The sequence below is a fragment of the Lampris incognitus genome, chromosome 4 (genome assembly GCF_029633865.1).
Source record: "Lampris incognitus isolate fLamInc1 chromosome 4, fLamInc1.hap2, whole genome shotgun sequence".
Classification (NCBI taxonomy): domain Eukaryota; kingdom Metazoa; phylum Chordata; class Actinopteri; order Lampriformes; family Lampridae; genus Lampris; species Lampris incognitus.
In genome coordinates, this window is record NC_079214.1 from 20274685 (window position 1) to 20298490 (window position 23806).

At 44.9% G+C, this 23806-nt stretch overlaps 1 protein-coding gene across 1 annotated transcript; it reads right to left on the bottom strand.

Annotated features, from left to right (window-relative positions):
• Nucleotides 1–8974: 8974 nt before the first annotated feature.
• Nucleotides 8975–13949, bottom strand: isl2b (ISL LIM homeobox 2b). Its single transcript, XM_056279065.1, has 6 exons — nucleotides 13874–13949; nucleotides 13205–13394; nucleotides 12414–12676; nucleotides 10664–10947; nucleotides 9689–9856; nucleotides 8975–9336 (listed from the first exon to the last, which is right to left on the bottom strand). Exons 1-6 carry the CDS (start codon nucleotides 13929–13931, stop codon nucleotides 9220–9222), a joined length of 1080 nt encoding a protein of 359 aa, XP_056135040.1. The 5' UTR covers nucleotides 13932–13949; the 3' UTR covers nucleotides 8975–9219.
• Nucleotides 13950–23806: the final 9857 nt, after the last annotated feature.

Sequence of the window (23806 nt, forward strand, 5' to 3'; positions counted from 1 at the left end):
CACCCTATGTTGTTCCTTTAGCCTTGTGCTGTTTAAGCTGGTTGCCAAGTTAAAAAAAATGCTAGCATGTAAATTGGATCGTACATTCAAATGCAGTTGGACGGAGTCCATTTTTGATTTTTGACCCTATCGCCGAGGCTTCTAAAGATTTTGCCCTGTGTGTATGTGAATTTTAGGGTTTGATTATAGATGGATGCTATATGGGTTTTAAGGGTTTGGTAGTGATGCTAACGCTAGCCTAGCTATGTTAAGTCTGCTGAGAGCAGGTTTGGAAGGTGAAGAAACATAGTGGAAAACATCTAATTAAAACCTCAGAGACATCCCTGATGGACGCCGGAGCATGATGACCAGTGATGTGTCGGTACTTCACATCAGGACGTATGTATTAGTGACCCTGGTCTGTTGTTTGCATTGGGTATCTGTGTGAAATCTCACCTTTTTAATTGCAGTTCAGCCTTTGTTGGGTACAACATTGGAGAGGAAATGTAAGTTCAGGGGTAGGCTCATGACATCATATCCCGTGTACTGGTACATATGGAATTATTTTTGTATCCTGCATTTATTGTAAAATTTCATATGTTTTCATTATTAATTTTACTTGACGAATATAGAGTTGAATTATTTCCTGGTTTTACTGGAGCTCTTTAACCTACGTATAGTAACTATATGTGGTTAAGTCACACATAGGCAGTCTGTCAAATTATTAGGTATTTTTATTTCGTGAAAAGCTGACTTTTCAGATACAATCAATACAATTTTATCTGAAGGAAACAGCTGGCGGTGTTTAGATTTCAGGTTCTATTTTATAAGCCATGATTGACCTTGGATTCGTTTCTATTCCTACTCATTTGAATTAGACTGAGGTGAACCCGACCCCACAGGTACGGTGTAAAATCTGTAGTTTCATTGCAACACTCATGAACTGACACGGATATGACCCTGACAAAACGCCAGCGAGTCTCCCTAAAACCTTTTGATGCCTTCTGTCATCCTGAGTGTCTCATCCTCAATGTCTCATTGTTTCATTTGAATGACAGACGTTCCTGTTCCTTGCCCCTCTAATGACGGTTTATGTCGGTCAAAGTGGAGGCAAGTACAGGTGAGCCTCCGATGTGTTTTATAGCGAGTCATTGTCGAGCTCGGAGGCTCCAACCTTCCTCTCTCCTCCTCCTGGGCATTTGTGTGTTGTTTTTGCCATAGATTTACGTGTGGGTGGGGCAGCCTGATTTACGATGTTCAGACACTGTCTCAGCGGTGGAACCAGAGTGGCTAACTGCAGCACTCTGTGTGTGTGTGTGTGTGTGTGTGTGTGTGTGTGTGTGTGTGTGTGTGTGTGTGTGTGTGTGTGTGTGTGTGGGCTGTTGACCAGACCACGCACTTATTCAGAACACACACACACACACACACACACACTGAACACACACACACACACACACTGAACACACACCACATACACACATACATACACACGCGCACACGCTGAACAGACACACACACTGAACACACACACCACATACACACATACATACACACCACACACAAACACTTATCATGCGCATGAACATGTTGATAAACACACACGCACACACATACACACACATTGTATACATGCTGTACAAATATTCACAAACATGCCTGAAGCTTTCCCTCTCTCCCTCTCTCCCTCTCTCTCTCTTGCTGTCACTCGCTGTCTCGCTCTCACTCACTCTCGCTCTCTCGCTCTCTGTCTCTTGCTCGCTCTCTCTCGCTCACTCCCGCTCTCACACACACACATGCACGCACACACAACCTCTGTACTCTTGACCCGGGTTAGAGATTTAAATTGCAGGCTGGCTGCTGCTGTTGCAATTTCCTCTTTTTACAGGTTCATTTACAATACAGTAGGATATGAGGGCATGAGTTACTGTTTTCATACGGTTAGTGCTACATACATAATGGTTATGAGATGACTGACTATGAAAAATCACTTCAGCTGCACATCTATGCTAATTAGTTAACCAATACATTTACAGCGGTGTTGTGATGAGAGTTTCTGTCTCGCAAAACAAGAAAATGCTCACAAAGTGCTAAAGCAGAGCTAAAAAAAAATCAATATGTGCATTTTTAGGGGGTACCCATCAAAATGCTCCCCTCCGCTGTTGCCCTAAGTGCCTTTTGAATTTTGTAAACAAATATAATATGTGGATTTAAACTCATGGTGTCACTTTCCCATAAAGGTCACATCTATTCCTCAGGATCAATACAACACAACTATCCCATCACCGAGAAGAAACGTCCACACTGCGCTTTCATTATCAGCATAACTCAGAAGAAGAGCTGGGTCTTCTTTTTTTTTTCCACTATAGATGTTAAGTTGGCCCATTATCCATCTAGGATAAATTAGCCCTTAAATTTCCTATATGAGAGTCCCGATATGCAATGGATAAAACGCCGTTCATATACCATATGTTGTTGGTGCAGCTGTTGAAAATGTGTTTGGATGTATTGCACACATTAAATGAGAGGAACAAGAGGAGAACATATATATATCTTATGGAGGAGACTTACTGTGGTTCATAAAAATTCATTGTTCATTTTTGGGGGGGGGGGCTTAGACCATCTTGTTCATGCTAATCGCTGATTTTTTTTCCCCCTCCTTTCCTCGGTTGGTGGGGACCAGCGAGGACGCAGAGTTTAAATCCCACAGACAGTAATGGTTCCCAGTGCACGTGGCGTACAATATGATTTAATTTGACGCGAGTTATGGAGACCTTCAGCCCAGCCATTGTTGTTTCTCTACCAAAGTGCGACACTCACTCTCTCCCCTCTTCCCTCCCCCTTTCCCCTCCTTCAAAAAAAAAAAAACCCAAGTTGCAGCCTCTGCATTAACTCAGCCTGTCAGAATGCAACCCCAGAGAGTTTGGACCTGAAGTTTGTCTTCTCAGGTTGAGCCCAGTGATGGAGCGACGTCACAATGGGCCCAAGTGGAACAATTTTCACAGGCCCCGGTTTTCACACGCGCACACACACACACCATGTCACCCTATTCTTGTGGGGACCCCTCGTTGACTACATTAATTTTCTTAACCCTAACTTTAACTATCATAACTACATGCCTAACCTTAACCCTAAAATAGACCCTTTTCCACATGGGGACCCATGAAATGATGGTACTGACCTGTGGTCTTCAGCAGATCGTTGGTTTACACACACACACACACACACATACGCACAGAGGTAGCCTGGCATGCACACACATACACGGATATGCAGACAACTCCACACACACACACACACACACACACACGTATGCACATTTATTGAGAATGGGCCTACACACACACACCCCTTACATGCATCACACACTATTATTGTTGCTGCTTTTTTTGTTCCGTTTTGTTGTTGTTCAGTTACTATTGTTGCTGCAGTGTTGAGGAGCCGAAACTCAAGAATTTTACTCTCTTGTACTTTTATGATGAGACGCAACAAATAAAGAATCTTGAACCTTGAAATGTCCCCACAAGGCAGGTGGTTTCAGGTTTTTGTATTCTAATGGGGACATTTGGTCCCCATTAGGATAGAAAACCTGGCGCGCACACACACACACACACCACGAACCCCCTACATATCTGTAAGTTAGTGTGGTTACTTTTATGGACAGTGCAGAAGTTCCTTCCATACAATACGGCATCTTTTTCCTTACGTTTCCCTGAAATGTAAATGTAACTCCCCTGAGCTTGTGACAACAGTATTAGAAGACACACACAGTGTTCCTGAAGGTACTAATTCTGGATATTATCGTGGCGACGCTTCATTTCGCTCTTGTGCTTTTGTGAGAGTTTTGGGGTCCGTACCACAGCCTATGCTTTCCAACAGCCACTTCTTCATTCTGAATTGGTCACAGCTCAGCAAGTCCTGTTTCGAGGACTTCGATATCTTAGAGGAGTTACGTGCGGTTCTGCCCGGATGTTGGCCTCTATCGCTCAACTGCAAGTCAAGACGAGGACGTCCACCACATCTTCCCGCCGTCGGCCATTTTCAAACACGCCCTCGGTGGATAAGGTTTGCTGCACAGTTTGCAGAGGACTGCGAGCCAATTCTTTTTGGGGAGTGGAGCATCAAACCACAACAGAGACAACTCCGTCAGCCCTGCGCTTGTGTTTCTGAACCTAGAAATCTGGGGAGTGTGTTTGGTGTCGGGGGGGGGGGGGGGGCTGGGGTTGTTTCAACCATTCAGCAACTCCTGATGATAGCAACCAGTCATATTAAGCTGAAATATTACACAAAGGACCTAGCCACTTGATCATACATACTCATATATACACCACTAGGGCTGTACGTGTTCATAATGCATTCTTCTCCATAAGTAATATGTAAACTTGACCGTCTTGATGTACACCAGGGTTACTTTCAGAATGTTAACACGTTCCCACGCTGTATTTTTAATGGACGCCGCGAGCTAGCTTTGCATCATTTCGAAGTGAGCGTAGCATATGAAAACAATGAACATGCAGTAGATGCAAAACTACCATCGGTATTGTTAGTGCCTGTGTCCCTCTGAGTCTGCCTGCACCCTGATCGCTTCGCTCCATGCAGCCTAAATCCACCTGCGCTCCTTAAGGACTATAAAGGAAAAGTCTTTTGGAGTAAAATTAAAATAACAGGCTGCAGTGAAAAGTACTTGCATGTCTACAAAGTACACCAGCCTCTTTGAAATGTACCCACCTATCATATCATACTGGCACCACTGAAGTAGAGGGTTCCCAATACACTTCCCAGCCATCATTTACTCACCTCATGAGCCCCCCCAAAAAAAACACCATTTACTCCCTGACCCAGTTTTTTTTTCCCTGTCTTGATGCATAGATGTGTTTGGGCTAAAGAGTCGTGACTTGGGAGACTGGGAGACTTGGTGACTGAGACATATTTTTCAAATCCTGTGTCAAAACCAGAAGGTGGAGGAGAGTTAAAAATTGGCCGTGAAATTGCCCCTGAGAAATCGTTTACCACAGTTAGTTGATATGCATATTGAATTACACTGTGAGTCTATGTAAAATTGTTTCTGAGCTAAGGTAAAAAAAATTTTTAAAATGTGGGTCTCATCATATTGTTGTGCTAAACAGTCATGGTGGGATCATGTCGAGTAGGAGTCGGGATTACAAACTGTGATTCATCCTTTGGAAAACTGCTTGTATCGTGGATATCTGGTGCAACTTTGAATCTTTAATAAATAAACGACAATGTGGGGCCTCTAAAAGAATAAACATACCTCATCTTGATCCTTGCCTGGTTGAATATCACCTGCATGTATGTATGCACACACACACACACACACACACACACACACACACACACACACGCACACACATATATATATATATATATATATATATATATATATATATATATATATGGGAATTAATGCAGTCATTTCCTATTTCATATTTGAAATATTGGTTTAAAAGGGACAAACTATGGGTTAACCTTCCTCAACTGAAATCTCATTCTTCCAACGATGTATCATTAAATTCAGCATTGCATTTGTTTTAACCCTTCCCTGCCTGTGGACGGTCTTGTTAACCAGTATACGTTTGTGTGTGTGTGTGTGTGTGTGTGTGTGTGTGTGTGTGTGTGTGTGTGTGTGTGTGTGTGTGTGTGTGTGTGTGTGTGTGTGTGTCCGTCAGTTAGAGACGGCGCACCATTCAGCTGTGTCAGGACAGAGTGAGCGATGCTGGAGCTTCTCCAAGCAGGGCGAGTTATCTAATTACGAGCGGCCTCCGCCAATTAAGAGTATTACATCACACTCTTGAATGGGTCGTCCTCTCAATCATTCACGGTATGGTGTCGTCATTCCCTCTCGCGGCGTCCAGGTGCGGCCTACGTTGTGGCACCTTGACGAAGAGGTGCACTTGAAACCCTCCTCTCTGAACGCGAGCAAAGCCTCGCGGAAGTAACGCGGCTTTAATGAGCATTATTAATTACCGGGGGGGGCAACCTAAATTGCTGTCGTCTGCGCTGTAAGTGCGTGAAAAGCAGCAAAGGAAAAAGTTGAGATGCTCTATTTGATGTCCCTTCACCATGTTGTAGAGCCATCCCGCTTGAGAACAGTTAAAATATGCTAAAACATCCTTTTTAATAGACCCTTCAAAGCAAATCCCACGTCCTCGTATCGATTACGCCTTTTTTCCTTTTTTTTCTCTTTGTTCCAGTAATGACGTGTGAACTCCGCCGCTGTCGCGAGGCCAGGGGCGGGAAAAGGCTGATATTTGTTTTGGTTCTGGTGTGACGTATACACACAAGGTGACACGCCCATTCAGACAGACGCGTCCAGAGAGGTTCTGCTTTGTATTTGTTAGACGGGATCTCTGGGCGAGGCGATCCCACAGGAGTTGGCTTTTCACTGTGCGTATCTGGGCCGGAGAAACATTTCATATTAATGTTTTTTTTCTTTTGGAAAACGGTAAAAAAAAAACCGTGATTCAGCAAGGTGTGTGTCCACGTTTATGTCCACACTGTTTATGTGTTAGTTATAAATGTAAGAAGCCCAGCGAGTTAACGCTTTGAAATCATTATTTGTTTTTTGTTTTTTGTTTTTCAGGCGTAGGAGTGGTAACCTGTAGGTGAAATGGTGAATATGGGTGAACATATAGAAATCTCAGGGTCTTCTTATTGCACTTTTCATTGACTCGTCACATCTCTCTCTCTCTCTCTCTCTCTCTCTCTCTCTCTCTCTCTCTCTCTCTCTCTCTCTCTCTCTCTCTCTCTCTCTCTCACTCACTATTTTTAAATAATCTATTTTATACGGAGTCAAACTTGGTTTGAAATGCCTTCGCAGGTGAAACGGCTATTTTTGATCGTCATTTCTTTTAAGCATATCCACAAAAAGTCAACAGTGGTTTATTTTAATTCCTTTGAGAGTTTCGATTGAAACCGCAGCTTTTTCCATTTGGCTTTAGAGCAACAGAAGACACGCTGATAGCTGGGATTTTACTTGTGATTACGAAGATATTGGAAGTACTTCTGATATGACCCGTGATCTCATGGGGACCTTTAGATTGTTTGAGGTGGCGGGGGGGGGGGACATATAGCTGCGATATTCTGGCGGGAAATTTGCCATGCAAATTAGAAACTGATGTTATGAGCCCATTTGCCCACATTGACTTATTCTGCCAGGGGAATGGAGTTAATTGGCCCGCATTCTTGGGCGCAAACGCTATTGTTATTCCTCGGCTATCGGTTGTTATCTTAATCTGATCACATTATTTCCTTATCGTCTTTGTAATGACTTGGTTACAAATCTATTATCTGTCTTTTGTTATTCAAACTTCCGATTAAGGCTGTGTCGATGTGTCTTAATCGTGTTAAAATGTTTCCATTTTATTTGTTTTTTGGCTTTGTTCGCCGCTGCGGCGAAACGTCTAGCATGTTGATAAGTCTTTACGCAGCGTTTCGTCGCCCTATTAAAGTGTGTGTGCGGGGCGCTGTGGGCCCGGGCGTGGCGAGCCAGCTAATCTGTTCGGACCTGCGGTATAAGAGGTCAATTCATTTGCTCTGAGCTGTCATCCCTGTTGACCTGTGCGTAATAACGCAATTCACAGACCGCAGGAATGAAAATAAACCAAGGGGGAAGACTGGCTTTACGAGCCGCGCTCTGCTCGGACCGCCCGCCCGAGGTCCCCTTCGGGCGGGGGCGCGCGGGAGGGGGGGTTGCTAGGTAGTTTGCGGCTTCATTCAATGTATCGCTTGAAGGTGATGCCAGAACTTGATAAGAGGTCGCCGATCCTATATGCGCTGTCTAGACTCGGTTGTGACTTAACCAGTGAAACTGGATAGAGCTGCGTTTTAAAAACAGATAGTTGTCCCAAGAGGAGGCGAATGACCACCGGCTTATTCTGGATCCTCCGTGGCTTAGAGAAAGGGGGGAAAACCAGCATCGGCGATAAGGCGTCCCATGGCCCGCAGGCCCGCTTTAACTGGGGCTGAGTCGATGAGGTTGAGCAAAACAAACAACTTTAAACTGATGCTCGGTCGCTATTTGAGGATTAAGGCCTGTGTATTTAGCATAAGAAAAAAAATCATTTCAAACTTTAAGGAGAACGAATACTAAATATAGCCTCAGGCTTTGTCTTTATCTCACGTGCGTCCCAAACACACACACACACACACACACACACACACACACACATATATATATATATATATATATGCACGTATATATAAACATCTATATATATATGCACATATATACATTATATATAAACATCTATATATACATGCACATATATACACACATTATATATATATATAAACATCTATATATATTTTTTTTTCTATTCTCAGTGAATGGACCTTCTTGTTTTGTTTTTTAGTGTTCGGAAATTCGTAAATTGTATGAAATCGTCAATTAAAAAAATAATAATAATTCGACACATGCAGTGTGAATACTGGTTTAGATGCGGACGGCACGTGCGCTGACGTTTAACGAGACGGCGCCTGTACAAACGCTGTGCATGAAGACATGACATGTATCCAGCTGTTTATTTTGATTAGTTAATAATCCCTTTACCAATCGCTTTTCCTGACAATAAATAATAGAACAATAACTTACTTTTTTTCTTTTCTTTTTTTTTGTTTTGTTCGAGAAGCTCAAACAACCTCTCTCTCTCTCTCTTGCCCAGAAGGTAAAATATTTGTACAACACGTATAATTAGCGGATATCATGCTCCGACCTTAAGACAAAGACATTTGGAGTCACTTCGACCCCACAACCCAATAAATGTATCAAAAATCGCATTTGGAAGAAACAAGACATAATTATGATCACAATGAAATCGCTGAATGTCCATCTGTCTCGACAGGAAACTGTTTCCGTTTTGTATAAGGGGGGGGTCTTTTTTGTATTGTATCCATCCAGGGGTCTTCTGTACATCTTCTTTGTCCATACCAATTCATGCAACAGCGTTCTGCTTTTCTCCTCACGGGAAACTCCGCACTGGCCACCTCGGATAGGCTAATGGCGTTTGGAGAAAAAAAAAGAAAAAAAGTCCTTGAGTCACTTGGTGTCACTCGGTGCTTGTTCATCGCATCTCCTTTTACATCGGGAACAGAAACAAAAAAGACTCGTCTCTCTCTTCTCTCTTCTTTCTTCTGGGCGCTGTGATGAGCTGGTCACATGCAGGGGACCGGGATCATGCTGTATGTATGTTATGTCTTTGCAGGGGCCTGTTCGGCCTGCAGGTCTCACGTCTCCACCGGGCTGGGTACCATACTGTTCGGGGTGTCCGGTAACTGAGAGGACAGAGAAGTCACATCACTCCCAGAGGAGTTCCCCAGCGAGCCCGATTCGGAAAAAGACACCTGCAGTGGAAGAAAAAGCGTGTCATAAAATACCTATGCGCTTTCATATTGGCAGATTAGCATGCAAGGCTGCACAAATACCCCAATTATTCTCCTGGGGGGGGGGGGGGGTTCGCTTTTCCTATTATTTGTAGGCAACAATGGCACAATGTTGCCATTGCCTGTGTGTGTGTGTGGGGGGGGTGTCTGTGTGCATCTTTATCTGTGGAGATCTGTCTCTGTGTTTATGATTTGCAGTATGTGTGACTATGGTACGGGTTATGTTACTGTTAGCACTGTGTGTGTGTGTGTGTGTGTGTGTGTGTGTGTGTGGTGGTGGGAGGTGGGGTATTGTTATGCGTTGCATACTGACCAGTTGTTGGAAGGCTGGCTGATCCAAGTCACTCTGCAAAGCAAACTCACTCAGGGCCTTCCATGGAGGCTGGTAAGTCTGAACCTCCACCGGGTTCCCTTGTACTGTGCTCTCATGCCGGATAGGACTGCCTGCCACGAGAGGTGTCCCTGTGAGGCCCTGCAGATTCTGAGAAGGAAATATAGCACAGGTATGATTTATTGTGGTTCTGCAAAAAATGTAAAAAATCCTGTCGCCTACCTGTCATCAAATAACCCTGCGCTGATGCCTCACACCCGGAATTATTGTACGGTGTTTCAAAGTGGCTTTCTTTGGGTCAAGGGACCAGGAAATACAGCAGGCGTGGGGTGGTGGGGGTGGGGGGCATTTGTGGATGTCATCGGTGTTAAGAAACAGAAATGTGTAACCGGCTGTGCAAATATGCATGCAAACAACGCGTGCAGCTTGGTTTGTGTAAAGACCACACCCCGCTCATAGCACGTTATAGCCACTAAACGACTCCTCGTGCCCCGAATTGCGGGACCAGTTCTTTTCCCCCCCAAAACCGTTTCTCCTGGGGGCGGAACAAGAAAGAACGACCGATCTTACGGCTGGAGAGGTTTTAGAGACTCGAACCAACGCAGCCCGTGAGGATGTCATTAACTTAAAGTCGTGCAACCGAAGCCGAGGCAGTTGTTTGACTCTTCAGCTGACGAAGAGTTTGACTGAGCAGCAGTTGAAGCGTTTGGATGGGCTGCGCGCTGTTTCTGCCAAGGCAAATCAAACTAAATTTGGAAGTCGCGGGTGACTTGTGTGCTCGCTGACGTCACACTTGGCCGCGGCGCAATTAAAATATGTTCGCCGTGCGTGGTGTAAATTACCGGCATGAGCTGTGAGCGAGCGAGCGAGCGAGCCCCAATGAAGGATGAGATTAATCCCAGCAGAGAAGAGAAGAGGAGCGTCCCCACGCGCCTTGTGACTTACTAAGATGCTTACAGTCTTATCGCTATGCTGCTGCTGCTGGAGCTGCTTCATGAGGATGGACCGTTTCTTGTCTTTGCACCGTTTGTTTTGGAACCAGACCCGGATCACCCGCGGGCTGAGGCCCGTCATCTCCACCAGTTGCTCTTTCATCAGCGCATCCGGTCTCGGGTTGGCGTTGTAGCACGTCCGTAACGTGTGGAGCTGCTTCTCGTTGAGAACCGTCCGCACGCGCGTCGTCTTTTCCGACTGCTTGTGCACGTGGTTCCGATGCGGGGCCTGCCGGACCGTCACCGGATCTGCCGGGAGAGAGAAGCGCGAGACGTAAACAACAACAAACAAACAAACAAATCAAACGGTTTTCAAAGGAATGTAAAGACGCTCATCATCAGCGCGCGCCTATAGGGCTGTTTCCGGTGCACGTGCGGTTTGTTACAGGCGTATCGTCTGGATCCGTAGTCCTGCGTGCACGTAAAATGAACATTCATACGATAACGACGGTCTAATTACATTTGGTTCCAAAAATTTGTGACCCAAATATTAAAACACACACACACATGTTTTGCTTTGTTGTCTGTCCGTTAGAGCAATCCGAACTATTACTGACGCAACACTGACCTCATGAAGATCAACGGAAAAGAAGAAGAAGAAGAAGAACGGAAGAAGAAGAAGTAATCATTCAGCCAGAAAACGCGGACACGGGCTTACAAGCAGGACGTAAAGCTGAAGCGGTGGACAACTGACTCGGTTTCCCTTGGCAGGCTCACGTGAGGCTAAAGGGAAGTTGTTGTTGTTGTTTTGTGAACACCGGTAACGTGACGTTGTCTCGTTGTGTCGTGGGTCAGCCGGTGAGACACGGCAGCCATGAAATAACAGCGGAGCGAGATTATTCAGATCAGTGTCACAGTATCGATTACTGCTAACCAGATCAATTATGAAATTAACGATTTATAGCCAGGAGAAAAGTCAGGCTGGTTTTGCCTTACACGTAGGCCAAATAAATAAACAAACACAAGAGCATACTCTCAAAAAATAAAACATATTTATGCAGTAAAAGTGGCCACAAACAACGTTTGTTAGCCTGGTATCTTCACTACTGGCCCTATAATGCTCATATAAAAACCCAAACAGCCTGTGTTTCCTGAACCCTTCCAAACCTTTCTACTCGCCAAGCGATTCTTCAAAATACTGGGTGGATATCTTTTAGGGTTTTTTTATATTTATATTTTTGCCTTAATTTGCTATCATTAGGCTAAGACCTAATTTTATTATCAACAGATAATTTCTACGGATCACATAAGACATTGACCCCATGATGTAAAATTGAATAATAATAATAATTATATTACAACTACTACTACTAACATAATAATAGTAATAGTAGTAATGATAGTAATGATATTAATAATATTGATAGTAGTACTACTAATAATAATCTTATTATTATTATAGTAACAGTAATCATAATAAATGACTAATAATTATTATGATTGTTATTATAACAATAACAGTAACACGAATAATAATAGTAATGATGCACTGTCAAGCACTTTGAGATTGTCTTTGACAATGAAAAGGCCTATACAAATAAAATATATTATTATTATGATAATAACCATAACAGTAACATTAATAATTATAATAACGGCGGCATTAATAATAATAGTGATGACAATAATAATAACAGTAACATGAACAATAATAGTGGCAGTAACGGTGATATTAATAATAACAGTAATGATGAGGATGAGGAGGATGTTCGGACCTGCCAGGTGTAGCGCTCTGTTGGAGTGGATGTGTCCCGGGCTGACGGGGCTTCCGGCGGAGCTGCGCTCGAGCAGCAGGCTGTGGTCGGCGCGGCACAGCAGCTCGTCGTCCCGCAGAGAGAACTCGTCCCCCGGCAGCAGCTGCCTGCTGCACACCGAGCACCGGAAGCACTCGATGTGATACACATTGTCCCGAGCTCTCATCACCAAGTCGCTACTGCTGAATCCCAGGTTGCATTTTGCACATTTTATTCCGAACAGTCTGTAAACAAAAAAATAAATAAATAAAAAGAAAAGAAAAGAAAGAGCAGGAATAAAGTGAGAAGTGGTGGAGACGGAATCAAAAAACAAAATATCAGCAGGGAAATATAACGGCGATCAAAACGTGTTTCATTTGATCGCTCTAATCTGTTGCAAGTGTTTATTCTTAATTTCTCACATTTGCATCGACTAATAAGCAGATATAATATTATACAGCAGAGACCCCTCACAGAGCCCGAGGCCCCCTCGGTTTCACCGAGCTGTTACAATGATTCCGTCAAGAGAAGCGTTTCTCACTCCAGGGTTTGATGGGGGTCTGCTTCATCTCAAACGGGACACTTTAGTCCGCACGGGCAGTTTCTACACACTATTAAGAAGCAGAGGGCTCTGGCCCGTGTAATTCGGGATGGGAAACAGACCTGCATACATGTTAGATGGCATTTCACTGACACACAACACACACACACACACACACACACACACACACACGCACACACGCTATGAACAGTAATGAAGTCCAAACGCCTACCTTGCATAATCTCTCTTGCAATAGGTTTTGCCGTCCCGGACGAAACAAGTGCACGTCTCATCCAGGTACTGACTACACTCTGCACACTTCAGGCAGGCTGCGTGCCACTCCAGGTCGGGGGACACTCTCAGTATGTACTGGTCATGGATCTGACTCCCACATCCTACACACATCGCGAATCCGGACTTCTCTGCGGACAACACACAGCCCCGTACCTCAGGTCTCACACGGTGCCTTCCTCAACACCACCTCGTATCACATGCAAGTTAATGCGCTGCATTGAAATCGCGTGCGGGATCACATCGGAACCGTCGGGGGTTCGTGTCGGTCTCGCAAGGAGCTAGTCTCCCTTGCAGCATTTCTCCACGTGTTATGTAACAGGTTGAGATTCTGCGAGCCTCCCTCATTTAAAAAACACTGGATTGTTTAGTTTCCAGAGAACATCCCCACCCCCCAACCCCACCACCACCCCGAAAATTGCGCCCTGTTTCAAGCAGAACTGTATGCATTGTTTGAATGCACATGACATTTAAATGCAGTGTACAGGCTAGTGTTCCCCAACCGATTAAAAAAAAGCGACAAATTAAAAAAAAATACTGATACAAAACTGGACCATTACAACGCGTTTCACGCAGCAGAATGACGTGACAGCACGCGAGGGGTACTTACTTTTTGAATGATCCCCCATATCACCCAAGAAAGAAGAGTTGAAAATAATATCCACCATACAGGAAGGAGGATGAGGGGAGCGCGGTAGATGCAGAAAAGAGGGTGAGAGGCTGACTGGCCCCGCGTCTGGCAGTCTGATCACTTGTGACTGTCCGGACTTGGAGGAGGGTGGGGGGTGGGGGGGTGGGGACGAGGCTGCGGTGTCCCGCACGCTCCTCTGACGTCATGCGTAAAATCGGACCTCCAGTCGTCCTACCGCGTCCCTCATTCGCGCAAATTTATGTCTGATACGGCGCGACTGGAATATTATTATCCCCCCCCCCTCGGATCCACAGAAGCGCCGCTGGGTTTTCTTTTTCGTTTCTTCGCACGAAAAACTGTCGCAGCCTTTGCTCTCGTGCAGGATAGAGGATGACGCCACGCGCTTCAGTCAGCCGACATTGTTGCACGAGGAGGCGGGAGGGGGTTTAACGCAGTCCCGCCATGCACAGAATAATTAAAAATATAGTTTTTGAAACGTTAAATTGAACCCGGCCGGCTGGACATTTTCACTAAGACGAAACACGAGAGGAGCTGACTTTGTACACTCTCCCTCCACGTGCGGTCTGCTCATCTACTCGAGGAGATTGCCATCTAGTGGAGCACAAGGAGAACTACAGCGCGAAGACCCAACGGTGTCGCCGTTTAAGCTGTACATCGGCTCCTGTTTAATCGTATTTAAGCGCAGAACAACTGTGGCTGCAGCCAAGGAAGCCAAGAAACAACCTTGATTTTTTATTTATTTACTATATTTATTGAGTTGAAAAAGAGCTTTATTTACAGGCTGTCCCATGTAAAGACTTGGTAAAGGACCTACCAATAATTTGCACACAAAACAAAAACAAAAAACAGACTGCGATCGCAGTGGAATATTTTCAATAAATGATAATAATGATTATAAATGATGTATAATGACACCAATAAATACTTGATAGCAATAAATCGGAGAAGTGAAATGCCGGTGTTGCAGCAAAGAAAAGAAATACAAATAATTACGTTTGTAAACTACGATGAAAAGTATGGATTCAAGCTATGTCGGAGAGTTTGGGGATCATTTGTACTTTCAGTCCTCCTGTTAGTCGATTTATTTATGTTTTTGTGTGTGCAGTCGGCTTGCACAGGGGATGTTACACATTTCTAAAAATAAAATGTTGATGATCGTTGAATTTTGATGAGGTAAATTGTTTTTAGTGCACGTGCGTGTGTGTATGCGAGAGAAGTAAGAGTCCATTATTATTAATAATAATATATTATTATTATTATTAATTTCTTTCGTAGTGAGAATGTATTTTTTTACTATTTACACTGCAACAAAAAGATATTAACGTTATAGAGCTGTGCAGGCCTTCTGAAAGGAAAACAAAACAATATTTTACTCTAAGTCGTTATTTCACCGCCATAATATCTGCCCATTTTTACAGGTCCATATGTTTTATATTTAATAGGTATTTGTGATCTTGTGAACAATATAGGGCCATTAGGATTTTTACTGTATTTCATTATTTTTAATTTCCTTCAAATTTGTATGTAGCTCCAAAATATGTTAACTCGTTTCAGAAGCTTTCATAGTGAATACCTGCATTTGGCCAGGGAGGTTTTACAAGCGGCGTTGTGAAAATATGTTTTTGTTTATAGATAAATAAAATCAGTTTATTTCTGCACCCAGCTTTATGCACGCCCCGATTACTACATGACTACTGCATGTGGTCTGGGTTGGCTGCCCCTCCTGGGGAAATGGATGGAAAAACCCAACGGCGCACATGGCAAATGATCTGTGTAACCAGCTGAAGCTCGGGCTCACACGCAGCTCCGCTCACATCCACTTTGACTGGGGGGGCAAAGACTTGAGCATCCTGCTACTACACACACGCACACACACACACAGATACACTCACGCAAACACACACACACACACACACACACACACACACACACAGACACGCATCCACACACACACAGATACACTCACGCAAACACACACACAGATACACTCACGCAAACACACACACGCATCCACACACACAGATACACTCACGCAAACACACACACGCATCCACACACAGATACACTCACGCAAACACACACACACACACACAAACAGACACGCATCCACACACACAGATACACTCACGCAAACACAAACAGACACGCATCCACACACACGCGCGCGCATCCACCCACGCGCGCATCCATTCACACACACTCTCTCGCTCACGCAGACACACGCAGAATATCATACTCCCAACAATGATTTTGTTGATTTATTGGGGGGGGGGGGGCGCTGTAGAGAGATAAGCCGAGCTTCGTACTGTGTTTGGCGGTGCTTGCGTGAGGATGCCATTGTGTGCGTGTGTAACTGCACAGGTTTGTTGATGTCAGCATGTGCTCTCTCCAACTTTCTCCTTTTTTTATATATTTCCTGAGTAACTGCTTTTGGCAATGATATCTCTTCTTCGTGGGACTGGAAACAGACTAACTGTTAGGGCAGTAAAACCACTGGGCTAAAGTACTTCCAATCGTGCAATTTTTCACATACATCACGCACTATACGTGACTCCCCCCCCCCCCCTTATTAGTCAGGCCGGGGTGTATGGGAAGCCTTATGGGGAGGACAGAACATGTCACCCAGCTACCGGGCTCTGCTCAGAAGCAAACACATCATTACTATAACGAAGAGTGAAGGACCGAGAGTTCTAGCTCATCTGGACTTCTTGGTCCCTCCTCTTCTTCACGAAGATCTTCTCAGCCCTCATTAGTGTTTTATAGGGGCTCATTTCAAGGGTTTCCTCCGGCTCGCTCTCAGCACATCCGGGAAGAACAGGTTTCCCAACCCGACACACGTGCTAAATCTCTTTCCCTTTCCCCAGTCATCACATCCTCCTGGCACGGGACACACAGCACAACACACAGGGGCAGGGGCAGGGTGTGTGTGTGTGTGTGTGTGTGTGTGAGATTGAAGGGGAAAGAGAAAGAGGAAGGAAGACAACGAAAGACCGAGAGAGTGTGTGTGTATGTGATTGAAGGAAAAAAGAGAGAGGAAGACAACGAAAAAAGAGAAAGCGAGAGGGAGACATAGAGAGCGCGAGTGTGTGTGTGTGTGTGAGAGAGAGAGAGAGAGAGAGAGAGAGAGAGAGAGAGAGAGAGAGAGAGAGAGAGAGAGAGAGAGAGAGAGAGAGAGAGAGAGAGAGAGAGAGAGAGAGAGAGAGGAAGGGGGGGAGAGAGAGAGAGAGGGGAAGAGGGAGGGAGACAGAGAGAGCGTGAGTGTGTTTGTGTGAGAGAGGAAGAGGGAGGGAGAGAGGGAGAGAGACAGAGAAAGAGGGAGGGAGGGAGAGAGAGAGAAAGAGGGAGGGAGGGAGAGAGACAGAAAGCGGGAGGGAGGGAGAGAGAGAGAAAGAGGGAGGGAGAGAAAGAGAGAGAGAGAGAAAGTGACAGAGATAGATTATTTCAGAGAACTGAACGAAAACTGCAGATTAAAAGGTCCTCCAAAGAAAAGGCAAAAAGTGTTGTCCAATAAATGTCAGCATTCCACAATCTGAGGGAGGATGAGCAACACACACACACACACACACACACACACACACACACACACACACACACACACACACACACACACACACAAATTAAAATACCCTCACATGCACACACACACACACACACACACACATATACAGTGCATCCGATAAGTATTCACACCCCTTCACTTTCCCCACATTTTGTTATGTTACAGCCTTATTCCAAAATGGACTAAATTCCTTTTTTTCTCATCAATCTACACACAATACCCCATAATGACAAAGTGAAAATGGTTTTGTAGAAATTTTTGCAAATTTATTAAAAATACAAAACTGAAATATTGCATGTACATAAGTATTCACACCTTTTGCTATGACGCTCAAAATTGAGCTCAGGTTCATCCTGTTTCCACTGATCATCCTTGAGATGTTTCTACATCTTGATTGGAGTCCACCTCTAGTAAATTCAATTGATTGGACATGATTTGGAAAGGCACACACCTGTCTATATAAGGTCCCACTGTTGACAGTGCATGTCAGAGCAGAAACCAAGCCATGAAGTCAAAGGAATTGTCTGTGGACCTCTGAGACAGGATTGTATCGAGGCACAGATCTGGGAAGGGTACAAAAAATTTCTACAGCTTTGAAGGTCCCGAAGAGCACAGTGGTCTCCATCATTTGTAAATCGAAGAAGTTTGGATCCACCAGGACTCTTCCTAGAGCTGGCCGCCCAGCCAAACTGAGCAATCGGGGGAGAAGGACCTTGGTCAGGGAGGTGACCAAGAACCCGATGGTCACTCTGACAGAGCTCCAGCGTTCCTCTGTGGAGATGGGAGAACCTTCCAGAAGGACAACCATCTCTGCAGCACTCCACCAATCAGGCCTTTATGGTAGAGTGGCCAGACAGAAGCCTCTGCTCAGTAAAAGGCACATGACAGCCCGCTTGGAGTTTGCCAGAAAGCACCTAAAGGACTCTCAGACCATGAGAAACAAGATTCTCTGGTCTGATGAAACCAAGATTGAACTCTTTGGCCTGAATGCCAAACATCACATCTGGAGGAAACCAGGCACCTCTCATCACCTTGCTAATACCATCCCTACAGTGAAGCATGGTGGTGGCAGCATCATGCTGTGGGGATGTTTTTCAGCGGCAGGAACTGGGAGACTAGTCAGGATCGAGGGAAAGATGAATGGAGCAAAGTACAGAGAGATCCTTGATGAAAACCTGCTCCAGAGCGCTCAGGACCTCAGACTGGGGCGAAGGTTTACCTTTCAACACGACAACGACCCTAAGCACACAGCCAAGACAACGAAGGAATGGCTTCGGGACAAGTCTGTGAATGTCCTTGAGTGGCCCAGCCAGAGCCCAGACTTGAACCCCATTGAACATCTCTGGAAAGACCTGAAAATAGCTGTGCAGCGACGCTCCCCATCTAACCTTACAGAGCTCGAGAGGATCTGCAGAGAAGAATGGGAGAAATACCCCAAATATAGGTGTGCCAAGCTTGTAGCTTCATACCCAAGAAGACTTGAGGCTGTAATCGCTGCCAAGGGTGCCTCAACCAAGTACTGAGTAAAGGGTGTGAATACTTATGTACATGCAATATTTCAGCTTTTTATTTTTGATAAATTTGCAAAAATCTCTACAAAACCTTTTTCAGTTTGTCATTATGGGGTATTGTGTGTAGATTGATGAGAAAAAAAAGGAATTTAATCTATTTTGGGATAAGGCTGTAACATAACAAAATGTGAGGAAAGTGAAGGGGTGTGAATACTTTCCAGATGCACTGTATATATATATATATATATGTGTATATATATATATATATATATATATATATATATACTATATGACCGTTCTTCCCTTCCTTGACGCAAATTCTTCAATTGCATCATCACGAGAAACACACCTGAAGAATCCTGCTGGAGAGCAAATGGGAGCAAATGGGTCTTCATCATCCTCATCCTCGGGCTCAGACCACATTTGTGAAGACAGCAGTGTGGCTTAGGAGGTGGATGGCTCCTCATCCTGAGGCTCCGAGATCATTTCTGAAGAGACCTGTGTGGCTGAGGAGGTAAAGGAGGTGGATGGCTCCTCATCCTGGCCAGTGCCAGAGGGCGCCCCAAAATACTGTGCCCCTGAATTTGCATTGAATTACATTATATGAGTCCGACACCCTAAATACGTGTGTTGCGCAATTATGTCATTATGCACAGCTTATCAGACTTTCAGAATAGGAACCAAATGAACCATACAACCTCCTTGGCTAATTATAGGCACAAGACACCCCAAAAAACTCAATATATTACAAAAGATACACAATATCAACGTAATATAGACGTCTTTTAAGTTAGTCTACAGCATAGGAAATTCCCCTTACTGAGCCCAGGACCTGGTCAATACAACCACAGAAAACCTTTATGATGTCGCCTCGTGAAAGTTAACCAAATCAATAAAGTGCAAGTTGGGTTTTAATCGTTTTGCTGCAAGCTACACACCTTACCATGATGAAACTGTGTCAAATTATATTCAATGCTACGTAAGCTAGTCAGACAGAAAACGGAATATTGTCGCCCTATGTAATGGCATAGCAAGCAACATAGACTTATACTAGCCTGTTTCATTGCATGCATAGTATTATACTGCATACTTTTATCTTTTGCACATTTCTCCTCTTCTTTCCTCTTTTTCCCAAACTGGGCACCTGATGGATTATACCTTTTCTTATCCATTTGTGTTTATTTGGCACTCGAGCATCAATACAGCGCCCATCCCCCAACACTGTCAACCAAGAGTCAAGACTAAACCGATTCAACTTGGTGGTGAAGGTGAAGGTTTTATCATTCTTAAGGATTTTGCACAAACCGAAAAAAAATGCAACAATTTGTTCTTGAATGAACCACATGACCAAGGCCGGTGTGGTTCATTCAAGGCCGGTGTGGCTGGTGTGGTTCATTCAAGAACCGCACGACCAAGGCCGCACGACCAAGGCTGGCCTTGGCCGGTGTGGTTCATTCAAGAACCGCACGACCAAGGCCGCATGACCAAGGCCGCACAATCCCCCTCCCCATCTCGTACTGCCCCCCTCCCCATCTCGTACTTCTGAGTGGGAGACCGTCTCAGGCAGTAGCCTGCCGAGCTCACAAACTAGAATCAGGGCGCCCACTTCGACAAGGTTAACTGACCCACATGGTAACATGAGATCACTGGTGTGACGTGCAAATGAGCGATAGAAACACAATCGTTTAAATGTCACCCTTCTGAAATTTTTTTTGTGAGGGCCCCCTGTGCCAGCCCGGGAAGATGCCACCCTGGGGGACTGCCCATGTCGCCCATGCCTAGATCCGCCAGTGACAGTAAGCCAAGGCAGAAAACCAGACTGTTTCATGAGTTTTTAATCTTAGTCCTTGGCTTTTTATATGGAGCTTCATTTGAACTTTTATTCACTCAAGTGGTCTCCCGTGTTTAAAAGTCAAAAATCAATTCCACAATAGCTGGACGCAGAGGAAGTCTCTTCTGTTTCGGAGTGTTTAATTTAGAGCAGCAGCCTATAAACATGAAATCTGTCCCACATATTCCTGCGGGGATTTTGCTATCTTTGGCTTGATCTGCTCTAAAGTCTCCCATGTCCATCTGGAGTTTTGGAAAAGGTTTAGGCTTCTGTTACACCAGCTCTGTCAGACTCTGAACCAGCTCCTAGGACTTCTCGAAGTACAGCTGCAGTTTCTAAGTTAAGAGGAAAAACGTAATAAGGGAGTATTATGGAAATCAGGGGAAAAGACTTGAAACATTCTTTCATGTACGCATTCTTTCTCCCCCCTAAGCCCCCAATGTTCAATCTTAACATCCATCCATCCATGCATCCATCCATCCATCCATCCATCCAGCAAGCCATTCATCTATCCCTCCTCACCACAGTATGAGAATAGATAGAAAGGATTGGATCCACTTGTACATTCATTTGGTACAGTACGAAATGATTCAGTTCTGGTTGCTGTAAAACTTTAAAGCGTTTAAAGTTGATCAGTGGCGACGCAATGTTTATTAGTAGTTTACTCAGTCTACGTTATAAACTCGTGAACGACTTCATTCCCGTTCTCGACAACATACCTGCAGAAAATGTGCAACAGCGACCTCTGCGATCACACATTTCGGGGGGGGGGGTCACAGATTCCGGACACTTCCGGCTGCCACCATTGTAAGGTTGATGCTAGATCCAACGGGGTGTAGGCACGGAAGTAGACATGATGAATAGGCAGCGCGGAACCTCGAAGCGCAGTGACTGCCAGACCGACAGACAGAGCAATAGTTGGGGCGAATTAAGTTGACGAAGGGGGGGGGGGTCCTGAGCCTGCGGCCTCGCTCCTTTACTAACCAACTCTATGTCAACGTGGATTGTAAAAAACACACAGCTAAATAACTATAAAGACTTCGTTAAACAACGCTAGCTAGCGACATAATATGTAGTCGAAAGACCCGTCGATGTTTCCGATGAGTCGATGTTTCAATGCGCATCGTTTGTTTCAAGTCAGTGCGCTTCGCGGTTCCGCGCTGTCTATTGGCCGACGCAACAGCCAATCACGGCTAATTCCGTGCCTACACCCCGTTGGATCTAGCATCAACCCCAATGTAACCGAGCATATTTCCGCCCGCTGCAGGATTCGATCTGAGTGTACTGCACCACGAGGTGTGACATCGCTAACCGCTCGACTAAAGGGGGCTGGCTGCCCAATGACTGCTGGGATAGGCTCCAGCATCCCTGCAACCCTGAGAGCAGGATACGCGGTTTGGATAATGGATGGATGGGTGGCCACAGATTCCTGTTTAACACCAATCCTGGGCACTGAGCTGTCACTCAAAAATCCATTAGCCAATGGGGGCGCACTCCTGAAAAACCCCGCCCTTGCGATAAATATGTGTCAGAACTTCAAACAAAAAGCCAGGAAGCGCGAAGAGAGAGCTGGGGAGCAGCTAAAGCGATGAGGGAGAACATCTGATCAGTGAGAAAGAAGCAGAGGGAACTGTAAACAAAAGGACATATTGTTACGGGTCTAGATAGATCGATGCCATCGGCTATCCACTAGTTTACCTTAGATACACATGACCCGCGCTCAGGAACATGTTACATCACTTTGATTATACTTGGCTGCACTGAGCAACTCGTGTGTGTGTCATTCTTTATAAGATAGCCTACTGAAACATGGTGCCAGAAGTCGGAGAACTTATTTCTTATTTTACTAGCTCGCATGTTTAAGTTTGTAGGCCTGAGTAGGTCACATGTCGGAGGATTCCGATTCAGAGCAAAGTACTTCTGCTGAAGACGTTGTCACAGAGGAGCTAACGCTAGCATAACCGGCGCCGATAGCATCACATACAATGGCAGCTAACGTGAATATTCCACCACCGTCCCCGATGAGCTTCACAGGCGATTGGAGTGTCAATTGGGACATTTTTCGGGCCGAATATGAAGACTATGTCCTCGTCACGGGCATACTTGGCAAGGACAAGAAAATACAAGCGGCTACTCTAAGGAGTGTGATGGGAAGTGAATGCAGGCATATTTACCGCCACAATCTGAACCTCTCAGAAGATGATCAAGGGGATCCTGACGCCATACTGAGAGAGTTGGGGAAATACTTCAAGCCAGCAAAAAACACAATATACGAGAGGTACATTTTCGGGAGTTACAAGCAGGAGGAAGGAGAATCGTTGGATACCTTTGTGACGAGACTGAGCGAGAGGGCAGCAACCTGTGAGTATGGACAGTTGAAAGATGAAATGTTCCGTGATAAGATAGTCCTGGGAGTTGCAAGCGAGGCCGTTAGGCGCAGGCTGTTGAGAGAGAAGGATTTGAACATGGTCACAGCTATTGACATGTGTCGCGCAGCAGAGCAAACTGACATCCGTATGAGAGCAATGGAGTTTGCAACAACACCGCAGCCGGAGGCAGTGCATGCCGTTGCTAGGCAACCCAGACAAAACCAATGGAAACAGAGCAATCCACCCAGAACAGCAGGAGATGCAGGCAATTGCAAATATTGTGGCAGCTCGCATTCAAGGGGCAGAGAGCATTGCCCGGCCTTCGGGAAACAATGTAGGTCATGTGGGACACTTAATCACTTTTCTAAAGTGTGCTTAAAGAGCAAAAAGGGGCATGCTGAGGGCAAGGTAAACTGTGTGGAATACACAGAAGAACCCCCAGAGCAGCGGTCGGGAACCTATGGCTCGCGAGCCATATATGGCTCTTCCGGTGACGGCATATGGCTCCCAGACAATTTTGAGTTGAAAATTATTTTTTTTTCAAAAAAATCAGTTTGGAACTGATTTTAAAATACTTGTGATATTTCTTAATAATACTGTGTCATTTTAAAGTAAACAGAA